This window comes from Cucurbita pepo, chromosome LG01 (genome assembly GCF_002806865.2).
Source record: "Cucurbita pepo subsp. pepo cultivar mu-cu-16 chromosome LG01, ASM280686v2, whole genome shotgun sequence".
NCBI lineage: Eukaryota > Viridiplantae > Streptophyta > Magnoliopsida > Cucurbitales > Cucurbitaceae > Cucurbita > Cucurbita pepo.
In genome coordinates this window covers 5,232,585-5,248,292 of record NC_036638.1, presented here as the reverse complement: position 1 = coordinate 5,248,292, position 15,708 = coordinate 5,232,585, and the positions used below count along the sequence as shown (strand labels likewise).

At 36.1% G+C, this 15,708-nt stretch overlaps 3 protein-coding genes across 3 annotated transcripts; 2 read left to right on the top strand and 1 right to left on the bottom strand.

Annotated features, from left to right (window-relative positions):
• The first annotated feature begins 599 nt into the window (after positions 1 to 599).
• On the top strand, positions 600 to 1,382 carry LOC111782855 (MLP-like protein 328). Its single transcript, XM_023663716.1, has 2 exons — positions 600 to 846; positions 931 to 1,382. The coding sequence occupies exons 1-2, from the start codon at positions 654 to 656 to the stop codon at positions 1,194 to 1,196; spliced, it is 459 nt and encodes a 152-aa protein (XP_023519484.1). The 5' UTR covers positions 600 to 653; the 3' UTR covers positions 1,197 to 1,382.
• On the bottom strand, positions 1,290 to 4,895 carry LOC111782770 (phytosulfokine receptor 1-like). Its single transcript, XM_023663601.1, has one exon. The coding sequence runs from the start codon at positions 4,706 to 4,708 to the stop codon at positions 1,580 to 1,582; it is 3,129 nt and encodes a 1,042-aa protein (XP_023519369.1). The 5' UTR covers positions 4,709 to 4,895; the 3' UTR covers positions 1,290 to 1,579.
• Positions 4,896 to 5,841: 946 nt separating this feature from the next.
• On the top strand, positions 5,842 to 15,145 carry LOC111803437 (protein TOM THREE HOMOLOG 1-like). Its single transcript, XM_023687844.1, has 10 exons — positions 5,842 to 6,344; positions 6,833 to 6,923; positions 7,033 to 7,085; positions 7,168 to 7,260; positions 7,347 to 7,418; positions 10,120 to 10,238; positions 13,371 to 13,434; positions 13,544 to 13,597; positions 14,204 to 14,281; positions 14,645 to 15,145. Exons 1-10 carry the CDS (start codon positions 6,183 to 6,185, stop codon positions 14,735 to 14,737), a joined length of 879 nt encoding a protein of 292 aa, XP_023543612.1. The 5' UTR covers positions 5,842 to 6,182; the 3' UTR covers positions 14,738 to 15,145.
• The last annotated feature ends 563 nt before the right edge of the window (positions 15,146 to 15,708 follow it).

The window sequence follows — 15,708 nt, the reverse complement described above, 5'->3', positions numbered from 1 at the left end:
CAATTATCTCATTTAGTTCAAAGTTGATTCAAAGTAACAACGTGACAATTTGCAATTTGTCGATATTTCTTATCCGATCCCCATTTCGTTGTTTTCGGGATTCCCCATCTTATCAATTCATCTTCTAGTTCTATCATTTCTAAATGCTAATGGTATCACATCTTTGTCCGCCAACAAAAATTCGGTCTCCAACTGGAAAATATTGTTCCATAAGAATGGTAGCACATTAATGGCATGTGGAAAAGAAAAAGCCCAAAATTTAACAACAATCCAATACAGATTACTGCTCTAAAAATTAACCCATCACACGGAAATTTTTAATTTTTCTCCCCTTTTTTTTTTTTTTTTTTTTTTTTACTTCTTACTTGTCAACACGGCAAAAGATCATCCTTATACGGCCAAATAGAAGAGATTGGAGAATAAGAGCACCTTTATAAACTAAATAGACACAGACACTGGCTCTAAATTTCAACGTCATCAAAATAATAACTAAAGGTTGAATCAAACGTAATCGTACTCGTAATAGTATGAGTATTAATTGTAATCGTAATGGTAATAGTATGAGTATTTGTGTGTATAAAAAGGGCAAGGAATTGGGTATTCAAGTGTGATTGAGTATATTGTGTAAAGCAATTCAAGAGGGTTAGCAAACCATGTCTCTTGCAGGGAAGCTTGTGAGTGAAATAGAAATAAACGTAGCTGCAGAGAAATACTACAAAGTCTTCAAAGATCAACCTTTTAATGTCCCAAATATTTCCCCAAAACTTGTTCAACAAGTTGAACTTGATGAAGGTGATTGGGACAACCATGGCCATGGCTCCGTTAAGACGTGGAAGTACACCGTAGGTAAGTGCTCTACTTGTTTGTTTATGTGAATCACTTCTTATTCTAAGCAATCATTATATTTCTTTCCGTATTTGATTTGTTAAGATGGAAAACCTGAAGTTTTCAAAGAGAAAGCGGAATTTGACGACGAAAAATTTACAATCATCATGAATGGACTTCAAGGAGATGTGTTTGAGCATTACAAAACTTTCAAAATAATATATCAGGCCGTGCCTAAAGGTCCCGAGCATAGTTTAGTAGTTCTAAGCGTGGAATATGAGAAACTTGATGATGAGATTCCTTATCCCTACAAGTACCTCCACGCCATGGCTTGTGTCACAAAAGATATTGAACCTTACCTTAAAAAGTGACAACCTTTTATGTCTCGATAAAAGCTTCGTCGGTTATTGTAGTTTTGTTACATATTTTACTCTTGTACTTCTTTATATGCTTGCTTGTTATTGAAGGCGTGTAAAAATAAATAAAGGTTATCCTGGTGTGTAATTAAAGAAGCTAGATGATTATGTTTACATAAATTATAATGCGTTTTACATGAATACGATCCATCGTTAACCATCTTATATTTGTCAACGCGAGCATAACCAAAGACAAAATTTTAAAATGTTAGAAATATAAGGACTTGTGTTAAAAATTCGTTTTATTAATCTAAAAAATGAAGCTTCGCATCTTCAATTGAATTAGTGTGTGGAGTGTATGTAGTAAACTAAAATGTGCCTAGAAAAGCTTGGGAGATTTAACTTACTGTATTAAGCCTAGAAACTAGCTGTTGTGTTGAAGGCCTCTCTTTAGGTACCTTACACAAGCAAAGGCATGCTATATCAAGAACTTCAGCCATTGCCGTCTCGTTCTTCTTGTCGTATATTAATGGATCGAACACCTCGCTTATTTTTCTGTCATTCCTCATCTCGAACACCCAAGAGACCAAATCTTGAAGTCCTTTTGACCTGCACATATCGATTGGCCTTTGACCGGTTAAAAGCTCTAACAGAACAACTCCAAAGCTGTACACATCGCCTTTGTAGGTCGCAACCGAGGATTGTCCATACTCTGGTGGAATGTAGCCCAAGGTACCAACTAGATCGGTTGTTATGTGGGTAGCATTGGGAAGAATGAGTCTAGCAAGACCAAAATCAGCTAAATGAGCTTTAAAATTTTCGTCTAAAAGAATGTTACTCGATTTTATATCTCGATGGAGGATACGAGGTTCGCAGGATTGATGCAAATAGGCCAGCCCCTCGGCGCCCCCCCGAGCAATCTGCAGTCTAGTATCCCAGTCAAGGCAAGATGGGCCATCAGGTCTTTCATGTAACCAGTAATCTAAGCTACCATTCTCCATATAAGAAAAAATCAAAAGCCTTTCAGCTTTATACATACAATACCCCTGAAGAAGAACAAGATTTGGATGCTGTGCACGTGAAAGAGTTTCGATTTCTGCTCGAAATTCTTTGTCCATTTGACCACAGTCACCAGACAACCGCTTTATAGCGACCTTTCTACCGTCAGGAAGGTTGGCTTTGTAAACTAAACCAAAACCCCCACATCCGATGATATTTTCTTGATCGAAGTCATTCGTCGATTTCAAAATGTCCTCGAGCGAGAGACTTCCATTGTCATTGTTTTGAAACAAAACTACCAATCCTTCCTTGACTTCCTCCTCCAAGTCATTATCGTCAATGTTAGACACTTCGTGTTCAGGATCTCCAACTCTTCCTCGAGGTGCCCGAAGTATAAACACAACCACAAGAGTTACAAGAAACACGATTCCAAACACAATACCGATAACCATACATATAATAGTCCATATAACCATTCTTGATTTGTGGGATGGTACTAGAGGATCTCGGTCAATTGATGCACATAAGACGTCTTGAACGCAAAAATTGTTTCCTTCAAAGCTAGACTTCCCAAAAGTATGAAACTGGCCTCCTTTAAGAATCACCCCATGTAAATGATTGTATGCAACACTGAACTTGGACAAAAAATTGAGCTTTTGCAGTGAAGGTGGAATTATTCCTGAAAGATTATTGTGAGAAAGATCCAGAGTCTCTAAGCTAACTATCCCAGAGAGGCTGCTCGGAATTGACCCCGACAAGTTGTTGTTTTTCAGATCAAGAACTAGAAGCTCCTTAAGATTTCCAAACTCTGGCCAGATTGGCCCACTGAGATTGTTGAGGCTGAGATTCAAAGTGGGAGGAAATCTTGATAATTGATTGTACTGCAATCCAGTTCCATTTTTTTTCACGAACAGAGTAAAATCGGGTGAGGAAGGGTCATCAAGTGAGAAGTATCTATCAATGAAACTCTTTATTTCAGTCATCTGTTTCGGGATATATCCAGTGAATGAATTATTAGATAAATCCAAGTAAAACAAGAACGGAAACTCGCCGAACCAGGATGGAATATTTCCTCCAAGATAGTTCCATGACAAATCCAACAGCTGCAACTTGTTAGAACCTCTCAACCACTGGGGTATCATTCCCTTCAATCCGCAATTAGCAATTATAAAAACTTGGAGGCTCTTGAAATGCATGATAGGATCATCTCCCAACACTTCACCATGGAAGTTAAAGGTAAGAACCACAGTACTCAAATTCTGACAATGTTGCAAGACATTAAGCGCAGAGGAAACATTAACAATGCTCGTGTTCGTAAGTGATAAATATGACAGGCTCTGAAAATTCCTAAAGCTTTCGGGGATCTGACCGCCGAGCTTGTTCCTAGCAAGGTTTATACTACTCAGTTGGGTACAAAAGGGAAGATTGCTAGGTATAGATCCATGAAACCTATTAGTCCCTAAGTCAAGTGTAACCAGGCTTGTCATTGCTGAACAATTAAGATCAAGAGTTCCCCCTATTGAATTGTTCCTCAAATTTAGGACAGTGAGTGAAGGAGAGTTTGACAATGAATTGGGTATCTTCCCACTAAACCTATTTGACACAGCAACAAAGGAACTCAAATTCACAGAGTCGTAAAAAACATCAGGAATTTCTCCAAAAAACTCATTAGATGACAAATCCAGCTGAACAAGGCTTGTTAGATTCCCAACAACACTACTCAAAAAACCAGAAAGCTTGTTATTCTGAACAAAAAGATGGGTCAATTTTCTCAATCCAGAAACCTCATCAGGTATCCCACCCCTGATAAAATTTGATTCCACATGCAGTCTCTTCAAGGAAACACATTCAGCAAGTTGAAAAGGAATCGTACCAATGAACTTATTGAAACCAAGATTCAGAACCTCAATTCTAGAGGAGTTGACACAAACCCCAAGAGGAAGAACACCATTGAATGAATTATGAGAAACATTAAGAACCCGAAGGGAAGGAAGGTTTATGGTACCTGTAGAGATGCTCCCCAAGAACTGATTGAAACTGAGATCAAGAACTTCCAAGTAAGGGAGCTGAAACAGAGCAACGGGAATAAACCCAGTGAGGGAATTAGAGGACAGATTAAGAACTCTGAGGTGCTCCAATCTTGCTATTGAGTTCGGTAATGGACCCATGAGCTTCCTCCCATCAAGCTCCATCTTCACAACTCTTCCAGAGGAGTCACAAGTGATGCCAATGCAAGTGCAGCATTTCGTCGAACAGTTGGTGAGCAATCCATCGATTTGAGAACTAACAGTGCTATGGAAGTCATGCAAGGCCTTGGAGTCATTGGAATGACAAATTGTGGGGTTTGGGGAGGAGAAATGGAGATGAAGGAAGAAGGAGATGGGAAGAAGGACGGAGAAGAAGCTTTGAGGAGCCATTTGGGTGAATTGGGATGAAGGGTTTGAGAGTTTGGGGGAAGGAGATAGAGATGGGAAATGGGGAATGGGCGTAGGAAGTGAGGAAGAAATGGCGTAACGTTGAAGCGCCATTGTCAAAGGTAGACGATGGTGGCAACAGTCAAATGGTTGATGGCTGTGCTCATCGTTGTCAAACGTAGAGCGTAGACCCGTTGTTAACGATGTTGATAGTTGAATGGGAGTGGATGGTGGCGGTCATCACCACGTGCCGTAGATTTCTTTTGCCATAAATTTTTTAATGGATGTAATACTTACCAAAAATAAATGACCATATATATATATATATATATTGTTAGCAACATACCATATATCATTCATCATTAAATGTAATTTAACTAAAATTACATTTAATTAATGTGTTATTTTGTAGTATTATTTTTATTTATCTTTTAAGCCCGGGAATTAGAATGGTATGGTAACTCGTTATAGTTCTATTTAGCTCACATAAATTAAGGTTGTTAAATACNAACCCCGGGAATTAGAATGGTATGGTAACTCATTATAGTTCTATTTAGCTCACATAAATTAAGGTTGTTAAATACGCTATATAGTATTCATTTATTTCAAAGTAAATATCATATTAGTTTTGTTGAGAGTTAAGTTTTTCATTTTTTATGCTACAGTCACTTATTGGTGTTAATCAAATCTCTTGTGGAGTGATTTAAATCTCGAGTTTTAAGATGATTTTTTTTTTACTTTTTTATCTTGATTATCAAGGTTATTGGTAGGAGCGTTAAAAGTGGTACGGGAAGAAAATTTAGAATTGTGTCGTCCCATTTTAAAAAAAAGAAAAATTTTATCGGCATTTTATACTTGAACTTGTNTTTTTTCATTTTTTTATGCTACCGTCACACTTAATTGGTGTTAATCAAATCTCTTGTGCAGTGATTTAAATCTCGAGTTTTAAGATGATTTTTTTTTAGTTTTTTATCTTGATTATCAAGGTTATTGGTAGGAGCGTTAAAAGTGGTACGGGAAGGAAATTTAGAATTGTGTCGTCCCATTTTAAAAAAAAAGAAAAATTTTATCGGCATTTTATACTTGAACTTGTATGAGGAACGGGTCGTTACAATAAATGTATTAGAAATATTTTATTTATTCTTAAAATAATACTTGCTAATTTCATATATATATATATATATATATATATATATATATAAATTAAAATTACCTTTATTAAAGATATTGGAGGGGAAAAAAACATTTTATGGAACGCATTTGGGCCAAGCTCATCCATAGCGGGAAAGAGAGAAATGTCTGTCGATTAGCGCATAATTTCCCATTTGGCTTCGGGGATCTCTAAATTTATCGCAAGACATCCTGTTTTTTCCCCGTTTTCGTGAACATACCGCAAGACAGCAAGAATATTTGCCCCAAAACGAAGAACGAAGATAATCAATCACTTACAAAAAGGATAAGCAAAGCCATTTGTCTCTACCGAAAAGGTCGGTTGATCGCTAAATTGTTTTGTTTTTTCATCGTTGAATTTGGTGGAGGAAGGACGATTCTCTAGACTTCGATTCCAGAAGAAAGGGGAGGAGGATTCATGGAGATTAGCAGCGTCGGCATGGATAATTCGGCGGTGACGGCGTTTTTGTTGACCGACGCAACCACTTGGTGGCAAGAAATAAACGATTCTCCCCTTTGGCAGGATCGTATCTTCTTAATCCTTGCTGCTCTCTATGGCGTCGTCGCCATCGTCGCTCTTGTACGCTCTTTCTCTCCGTTCTAATACCTTTCCCTTTCTGTATCTTTGTCTTGTGTTGTCAATCTCACTTTCGAATTGAATTTAGGGGAATTGGGTTTGTTTTTACTCGATGGAAGTTTGGATTATCACGGCGTCTCTTGCTGATGGTTTCATTAATTTTGTTGTTATATTGTCTTATTTGTTCCATTTCATATCTAATTCACCTGATTTTAATATCCTTATGGTTTATTATGGGGTTTTATTTAAGGAATTTAATGTTTCTGATAATCCCGTTTCCGAGCTGGGAAAAGAACGAAGAGCAGTTAAACACGGGGCTTTTGTTATCTTCCTCTTGTTCCTTTTTTGTTTCTTGAGAATAAAAAACTGAAGCGTGGGGGCTAACCGGTTTTAGGCAATTGAAAACCGATGGATGGGATGAAATTCGATTATACTAATCGTTTCTGGGTTTCTCAAAAGTTTGATGGTAGTGTGTTTATGCCTGGTTTTAGATTCAACTAGTCCGTATACAGTTGAGGGTGCCGGAGTATGGTTGGACCACGCAGAAGGTCTTCCATTTTCTCAATTTCTTGGTGAACGGAGGTTTATTTCATCCGTATTCTTATTATTATTATTTTTTCACTAACTTTTTCTTTAAATCTTGCGAGTTCTGTGAATCTCTGGGCTAAGGAATGAATGTTTCTTACTGCAGCGCGAGCAGTCGTTTTTGTATTCCGTCGTGACGCTCAGAATTTGGAACCGCTGGTGTGGTTTGATTCTTAGATTATTGTTCTATGATTCTGTTTCCTATAACAAGTTTAATGTTTCGTTTGTTTGTCTTGAATAGATTCTCCGACATATCTTGCTTGACATGCCAAGCCTTGCCTTCTTCACAACTTATGCTCTATTGGTTTTGTTTTGGGCAGAGATTTACTACCAGGTGGACATTTTATTTTGGATTTGTAATGTTTCTTTTGCAAATATGATAAATCTTTCTGCATACACCTTACAAAAGACTTTTCTCAGGCACGTGCTGTATCGACTGATGGGTTGAGACCAACTTTCTTTACAGTAAATGCAGTTGTCTATGTAATTCAGGTGACACTCATTGCTATATCTAATGAAGATTGTCAAAATTGGAAGCGTTTATATATATTTTTTCTATTTTTTTGCAATGCTGAGAAGAAAAATAATCTTTGTGCAAGGTGTTTACTCTTCCAGAATTAATTATTGGTTAATTTTGTTCATCTCTTTCTTCCACATTTTTTTATTCACTAGTTTGTAGCCAGCATGTTTTTTTTTAACAAGACTATAGTTAAAAAATAGGCTTAAATCCAAATCAAATATTTTCTCTCTTGTGGCACTAAGACCCTGACTTAGTCATTCTCTAAATAAAGGACTAAGGGGATTGTGCATGATAAAAATGCTCGCAATTCAAGGAAGCACACGCAAAGATTGGTTCAGACACCCTTTACCATTCTTTCTTCACTACCTATAAAGACAATATAAATATGAGACGAAATGGGCTGCTTGTATGTGCACAAGCTATCCTATTTATAGGAGAGCATCTCAACTTATTGTTACGCCCTCCACTTGTTTGTTTAAAGGCCTTCAACAAGCCAATTACCCACTACCAATGTTCTTACCTTACTTAAGTCTCATTGTGGTATTTGTAGTAACTGCCCATGACATGTGGATTTCACTCACCCAGTCCATGTGGTCTTGAATCACTAAATATGGGAGGCACCTAAATGTCGAAGGTTATATTTCTGCTATAAAAAAAACTATCCATAATTACCCCTTGCACCATGTTGGTGGGGTGTAACCCTTCGTAGCTGCCACTAAGCCTATGCATATTTCGGTGGCCAATGTTTTGACGAAGCACTTTTGAACTTCAATTGGTATATTCTCATCACTGGCTTTTAGCATCTAAGCCTATGCTTATTTCGGTGGCCAATCTTGGCTTAGCATTTGGCTTTGTATCAAGTACCTAATTGCTGCATTATCAGTGTGTACTGCAACTCTAGCCCCAAACAAATACCTGCGTTTTTCAAATGCAAATACTACAGCCAATATCTCCTTCTCAGTAGTGGTGTAATTAACTTGATTTATNGTCTCATTTATTGTTCAGATCCTCAGTACCGATAGTACATAGGGTGCAAGATCATTCCCTTCTTTTGCCCCAACATTGCACCCACAACATGATTACTGACATCACACATTAGATCAAATGGTATCTCACAGTCAGTGTAGACATTATTGGTGTTGAGATTAATGTTGTTTTTCAGTGCTTGAAATGCTGTTGAACACTTAGTTTTCAGTGCTTGAAATGCTGTTAAACACTTATTCTCAAATTAAAATCTTCTGTTTGCTTCTAGCAAGTTGCACAATGGTTTTGCAATTTTTGAGAAGTTTTTAATGGACCTCTTGTAGAATTCTGCGTGTCCTACAAAACTTCTCATGTCCTATGAAACTTCTCACACTTGTTACAGAAATTGGGGATTCCAATCTTTCAAATAACTTCAACGTTAGCTCTATCCACTTCAATGCATATCTTAGATATTTTGTGCCCCAACACTGTTCCCTCGTTGGCCATGAAGTGATTTTTCCCCAATTCAATACCAGATTTATTTGCTCAAATCTCCTAGGCACTCTTCCTAGGTTGGTCAGGCAGTTCTCAAATGATTCCTGGAACAATAAGAAATCATCCACGAATACTTCTATGTAGGTTTCTATCATGTCTGCGAAGATCGCTAACATACACCTCTGAAAAGCTGTAGGGGTATTGCCCGATCCAGAGGGCATCCTTCAAAAAGCAAATATTTCATAAGGACATGTTGGCACTAGCATAAGCTCTCTTGGTACTCTTCATTTTCTTCCTTCTGAATTTCTCTCTTTCTTTCCGCAAATCAATTATCCTTTCCCAAGGTGGCTCTCTTCCTTCCACAAATCAGCTTGTCCTTTAAATAGACCTCTCTCCCATAAAATTCATGGCTGAGTGGATTATTTGTTTCCACCTGGATGGTTTTCCATTGGTCTGTGTGTCGAACATCTTGTTTGCTGATGTCATTAATACTCTGCGCGTGCAAGTTATGCAAAACTTGTCCAGTTAATGTTCCAGCAAGGTCATCCAACATCCATTATCTCTGCTTGCTTCAATGAACATTAGAACCAGTTACACAATTCTTTATCAAAATAACACAACATTGGCATAATATTTAGCTTTGGATACAATAGAAATTTGTCATAATCCAGTGTTAATTTAGCACAAGATTCCAAAGATTCAGAGTATGGACTAAAACAGTAAATGAATTCGTCTTTTTCATAAAAGAAATGTGGGTATTGGGGTGTTAGCTTCTGCTGGCATTTTCAAATAACAATATCAGCAATGCCGTTAAATTAATTCTTTCATTTGATTTGCAATACCAGTTATATTAATTACATAATCTAGCGAATACAACCGAGNATTAAATTAATTCTTTCATTTGATTCGCAATACCAGTTATATTAATTACATAATCTAGCGAATACAACCNGTTAAATTAATTCTTTCATTTGATTTGCAATACCAGTTATATTAATTACATAATCTAGCGAATACAACCGAGCATAATAAGTCCATGGGCTTGTTGGATGATAAGGCAGATCATTGACTCAATGTTTAACTAACTATATGCTGCATGGTTGTTGGCCGTCTTTTGTGTTCTGCCTACTACGTTGATCATTATCCTAGTTGATATCAACATGTTTCCCAATTAATATTGATTTTTTTCTAAAACTTTGATCGAAATACTTGCAGACTGTTTTGTGGCTGATATTGTGGTGGAATCCTGTTCATGTACTGGCCATCCTTTCTAAGATGTTCTTTGCCAGTGTCTCTTTGTTCGCTGCCCTTGGCTTTCTTATTTATGGGGGAAGGTAATATTAGTATCTGCTTTGTTTTCTCTGTTTCTTTATGATTTTAGATATATTTAAAGAATCCTTTTTTCAGTTGTGGAGAAGTAGGCAAAACACGTATATGTTTATTGCTCGTTTCATATATATCTGTACCTGTGAACATCCTGCACTTCTAAACGTGGCTTGTGTTTCTTTAATTGGGCAGTAATGTTGTTAATTGCTGCTTTAGTTTAAAGATTTATGTGCCAGATGTGGTATTTAGCTGAGGGAAGCTGCATAGGCTAGAGTAGAAATCTGTGAGATCCAATGCCCCAAGGGGGGTGTATTGNTAATGCCCCAAGGGGAGTGGATTGTGAAATCTCACATTGGTTGGAGAGGAGAATGAAGCATTCCTTATAAGGGTTTGGAAACCTCTCCCTAGCAGACGCATTTTAGAAACCTTGAGAGGAAGCCCAAAAGGGAAAGCTCAAAGACGACAATATCTGCTAGCGGTGGGTTTAGAATGTTACAAAATCCATTTGCCTATAGATTTAATAATGGTGGAATATAAATTTTCTGCTCAGTGATCCCCAGTAAAGTTAATTCTTCCAGTTGTCGAAGAATTTCGGTTCTTTTGATGTTGCTCAACTGGTCATTGAGATTTGAGGTCTTGAGAGACTGACAACTCTTATAAATTCTGCAAAGTTAATGAAGACTTTAGACCTTGGTTATTCTTTTTTGGGTGCGTGTGAGAGATTAGAAACTATTTTATTCATGAAAAATGATATATGAATAGAACATGGGCCAAAGGAACAAGGCAGCCACAACGAAGTTAAGACAAAAGGCTCCTGTCCTATAGAAATTAATTCAGGAAACATTTATTATGATTGGAACCAAGAACGGGGCGGAGGGATTGAAGGTTGAGCCATTCTTCAATTATCATCCCAGACCTCCTCTACATCTTAGGTATGAGCTGGTTAACTATTTTTCTCCCTGGAACTCTCAGTTAAACTGTGGATGGAAAAAAAACTTTCCCCTCAAAGTACTTTCAAGGATGGGTCCGGTTGGGGTACATAATGTATTAATTTCTTTTGCCCCAGTCTCTACCTTAAAGTTATTTATATTTACAGCACAGGGCTTTTGGTTTAAGCTAATCATAAATAAGTTGGCATGCTCGATAAGATTTTATGAAATTAATATTTAAAAATGATGAATAAGTTAGAATTTTTTTTTCTCTATATTTTAACTTAAAACTTGTACATATCTATTAATATTTTAATTGTAAAACAGTAATTAAAAATATTTAAATTATTTAGCTATTTTAAAAACTCTTAAATACATGTCACATTATACCTAAAACCTCATAAAATACAATAATCAAACATCCACAAGCCACTACCCGTCCCTAACCTATGTTACAAATTTCAAATGGACTTGATCTTCTTATGAATCCTAGAAAAAAGAATATTGAAAGTACACGAATTCTTCAATTGGCATTCAAACAAACATACATCAATCCATAATCATTCAAGCAAACATACAAGTTAACCAATATAATTACAAAAACTAAATTATTAAACCTCTAGCTCTATTAGATTTGCATAACAATAATTGGTCCAAAATGTCTAGCACCATGATTGAACATTAGGATAGGTCCTGAAAATTCAAAAACAATTAAATAATTAGTTTAAGGATGACTTGAAAAAAAAACTACCATGAAAATATTTTACTTACCATGAAAACTCTTGATCCAATAAGACTTATTTATTCACGGCCATGATGAAAGAAAATTATCTGGAAAAATAAGAGAGAATATAAAATGTGATATAGTAATACATAATAGATTGCAACAAATAGATAATAAAGAAGTTGGGTTACCTGTCTCAATTTTAGTCGAGCCTCTAATTCTTCAAGAAGCTTTGAAGGATGTCTAATAACACTTATTTGCCACCAATTTTGTGTACATATCAAAGTCTTTGATGTTTTAATCGTCAAATAATTCCTATAAGAATCAAGAATTCTTCCTTCCATATTAAATGTTGATACAGAAGCTACGGTAGACACCAAAATTCCCAAAACATCTTGGACAATCTTTTTTATAAAATTCGGTATTTAAAGTCATTCAGTTTCCATCCAGCCAAAACATCAAAATTATATTATATTCCTCACTCCGGTCAGAAAAATATTGATCCACATCATTCTTCAATTCAAATGATTTTTTCTTCCCTTGCACCACAATATACTAATACTGAACCACTTGCACTCGAGTTCACCCCACTAGAAGCTTTCATACTCATGGAAATAATACTTGATTCTGATAGTTGATAATCACTACGAGAACTTTGAGTCTCATCATATAACTTGTAAAAATCATACAAATGAACCAAATTTCTCCGGGTATTATCAATCATCTCTTTTAACCCTATCATTCTGATAAATATTTGAAAAGAAAAAAGGATACATAATTCAAATTCTAAGGGAACCAATTAACCCATCCCTAAATATCAACATATTGATTTGAGTTGATTTTGTCAATAAAATACTTGTCTTTGTCTTCACATTTAAAGTTTTGATACTTAGAATAGAGTTCACATTCGTTCTTCAATCAATTAAAAGTTCTTGAGTATCTCTAAGTTCATGAATATAAGAATTAAAAGTCATGGAAGTGCTTCCTGTTCGAGTCGGGTTGAACTGACTAAAGAAACCACACCTCATGAAACTAACCAAATTTCAGGCTTTCCAAAAATTCAACCCAACTTTTATGGTTTAGGTTGGGTAGTTCAGGTTATTGAGTCATTTGAACACCTCTAAAACTAATGAAACTTAATTCAATGACTAATGAAATTATAACAATATGGTTTGTAACATTTTCAAAATTTTTGGAGTAATTTCCCTGAATGAAAGTTCAAGGTGCAAGTATTAACTTTTAGTTTAGGAGTGGTTTCTTTTTTGCCAAAAACTAACGAAGGATAACTTTTCTCATCATATGATAACCCTTTATGCAGATTCAACCATTTGATATTCAGTATTTTTTACTTATTATTATTATTTTTTTGGCTTTTCTCTTTCCGTAATTTTACTATGACATACGTGGCTGTCTGGCAAATTTGGAAATTTCCTGTATGTGAGATTACATGTAATTTGCTAATGGTTTCTTTAATCATCTTTGGGTAGATTGTTCTTGATGTTACAGCGCTTCCCTGTGGAATCCAAAGGAAGACGGAAGAAGTTGCAAGAGGTACTAACATTCAAAGATAAGGATGTTGTTATAGACATCTTTTTAGAAGTTCGAGTCTTTCTTTTCTGTAGTTTTTTCCCCTAATTTTTTCTCGTTTTGGGGGTGACAGGTCGGCTATGTGACGACTATATGTTTTTCATGTTTCCTAATCAGATGCATCATGGTAAGTTTACTTCTGTCCAATGTAGTTATGCAGTGCCAATAGGAGTGAGTGTATATAACCTTTCCGTTTCTTCTCACTGTTTAATATCACTGCGTTATAGCCATATTTCCTTATCGTTTTAGTATGTTACCTTGCAATCGGTTTCTGAAAGATGATTCTCACCTCGAAGAAGCATGAATAACCGAATTTTTTGAGTTATTTGTGACAAGTTTAAGTAGTTGGAAAACTAATTTGTGATGGACGTACTAAATATGATAATTAGATTTTGTTACTTGATGAGCATGAGAGTTTGCATAGAAAGATATTGTAATAAATAAGATATGAAGACAGTTAACTTAAGGATAGTTGTATCGACCGTTAGCAGTATATGTTCTTCTGTACCAGAAACACGGCCTGGCCCGGATATAACAAGGAACGGTCGATGCCTCCCACAAGGATTGAGGATAATTTAATAAAGTTACATAGAAGGCTTATTATTATTTTCTTTTATTGATTCTCTTATTATTGTAATTATTACTACACTTTAAATAAACAGCGTATAGTTTTGCCATTCAATTGCTCTATATTCATCTTAATCCTGGCTTAATTTATTATCTTGTGATGTAGATGTGTTTTAATGCTTTTGATCAAGCTGCTGACCTCGACGTTTTGGATCATCCGGTTCTAAATTTTATATACTACATGGTAAATTCTGGATTGTGGATTTTGAATGCATTTTGTCTATGATATTTCACTTGTGGTTGTTTGTTTTACTGGAATCTTGTAATGTCTTGGGGTATTCTAATCAATATGACGAGTTTCCAGCAATCAGTTTGAGTATTAGTATGGTTATGCTCCTTGGGACTTCGTTAATTCTGTTAAGCTAAATTGATGTTAGTTCATCTTTTCATTAAAGTTTAAGCCTTACCCTTAAAGTTTATTCTTCCTTTAAATGATGTGGGGTTATTCTTTGTACAATTTATGTGATTCTTGTTTCATTGTATTTTCTACTTTTATCTTGTTCTGAAAAATGTGCCATGTCGTTTGCTCGTTTTTCCATCTCTGCAGTTGGTTGAGATTTTACCTTCTTCTCTGGTCCTCTTCATTCTGAGAAAGCTGCCCCCGAAACGAGGAATCACGCAGTACCATCCTATCCGTTAAGGGCCGATTAAGAACAAGAAAGTCGGACCAAGGGGTTTCAACAAGGTGTGTGCATAACAAAGTGAAAAGTTCGGAATGAGGTGCTGAGTTGAAGGCACCTGATCCCTAAAGAAACATGCCAGAGGCATTTTGAGTTCTGTGGGTTTTGTTATTCAAAGTTTAGGAAATTTGTTTGAATAGAATTCAACTGCTACAGACTGAAGTTATAGTGAGGATGGTGTTGGTGTTGGTGTTCCGTGTGATTTATCTAACCTTACTCACTGTATTTCTTGTGGTTGCCATTTTGGTTCAGTGACAAGAGATACAGTGACATTTCTAAACACATCCTGTATTTATAACCCGCTAACTGTTGCTGAATTCTGTATTGTTTTATTTATTTATTTCTGACAGAAGCCATTGGAGGAGGAATTCGAGCCTATTGACATCTTTAAACTCGGTTTTTATTTATTTATTTCAACAATGGTAGAGTTTGAGTTTGAGGTTCGAGGCTTCAGAGGCAAGTCGTGCCTTGGATGTTGAGTTATTTTCATGTTGGTAGTCGGTAGAACTTGAAAATAGAGATTGTTCATTTAGATTTTAAGTACATGATTTATTTTCCCTAACATTGTCTCGAGGGTAAGGGGCTTTTGTCTAGGGGTTATTGTACAAATAGGTGGTAGAGGCGGAAAAGTGTTCGTTTGAGAACACTGTACTCAAGTTTTTAAACTAGATGTAAGTGGCTATAAACGATTGTTACCTGTAGGGGGCGTGGCCAAGAAGCAGTCAGCTAGCTGCCCCCTTCCATTCGGCCTTTATTCGTTGTGTGAATTAGGTCTTAGAATATGGTCATTATGGACGAATTGCACGAAGTCGTTGGTCGAAGAGACTTTATTATCTTTTAAATCAAATGAGATGGTGGAAAAAAATGATTTGAGCTTACTTATCTTATTTTGATCAATATCAATGAACTCGTATGTTCTATAGTTTGATAT

What these genes read in the sequence shown, in the direction of transcription:
- LOC111782855 (XM_023663716.1), top strand. Translation starts at nt 654, where the DNA reads ATGTCTCTTGCAGGGAAGCTTGTGAGTGAAATAGAAATAAACGTAGCT. An exon ending in GACGTGGAAGTACACCGTAG is followed by an intron (nt 847 to 930) that starts GTAAGTGCTCTA and finishes TGATTTGTTAAG; the next exon opens with ATGGAAAACCTGAAGTTTTC.
- LOC111782770 (XM_023663601.1), bottom strand. Translation starts at nt 4,708, where the DNA reads ATGGCGCTTCAACGTTACGCCATTTCTTCCTCACTTCCTACGCCCATT.
- LOC111803437 (XM_023687844.1), top strand. Translation starts at nt 6,183, where the DNA reads ATGGAGATTAGCAGCGTCGGCATGGATAATTCGGCGGTGACGGCGTTT. An exon ending in CAATTTCTTGGTGAACGGAG is followed by an intron (nt 6,924 to 7,032) that starts GTTTATTTCATC and finishes TTCTTACTGCAG; the next exon opens with CGCGAGCAGTCGTTTTTGTA. An exon ending in CTCAGAATTTGGAACCGCTG is followed by an intron (nt 7,086 to 7,167) that starts GTGTGGTTTGAT and finishes TGTCTTGAATAG; the next exon opens with ATTCTCCGACATATCTTGCT.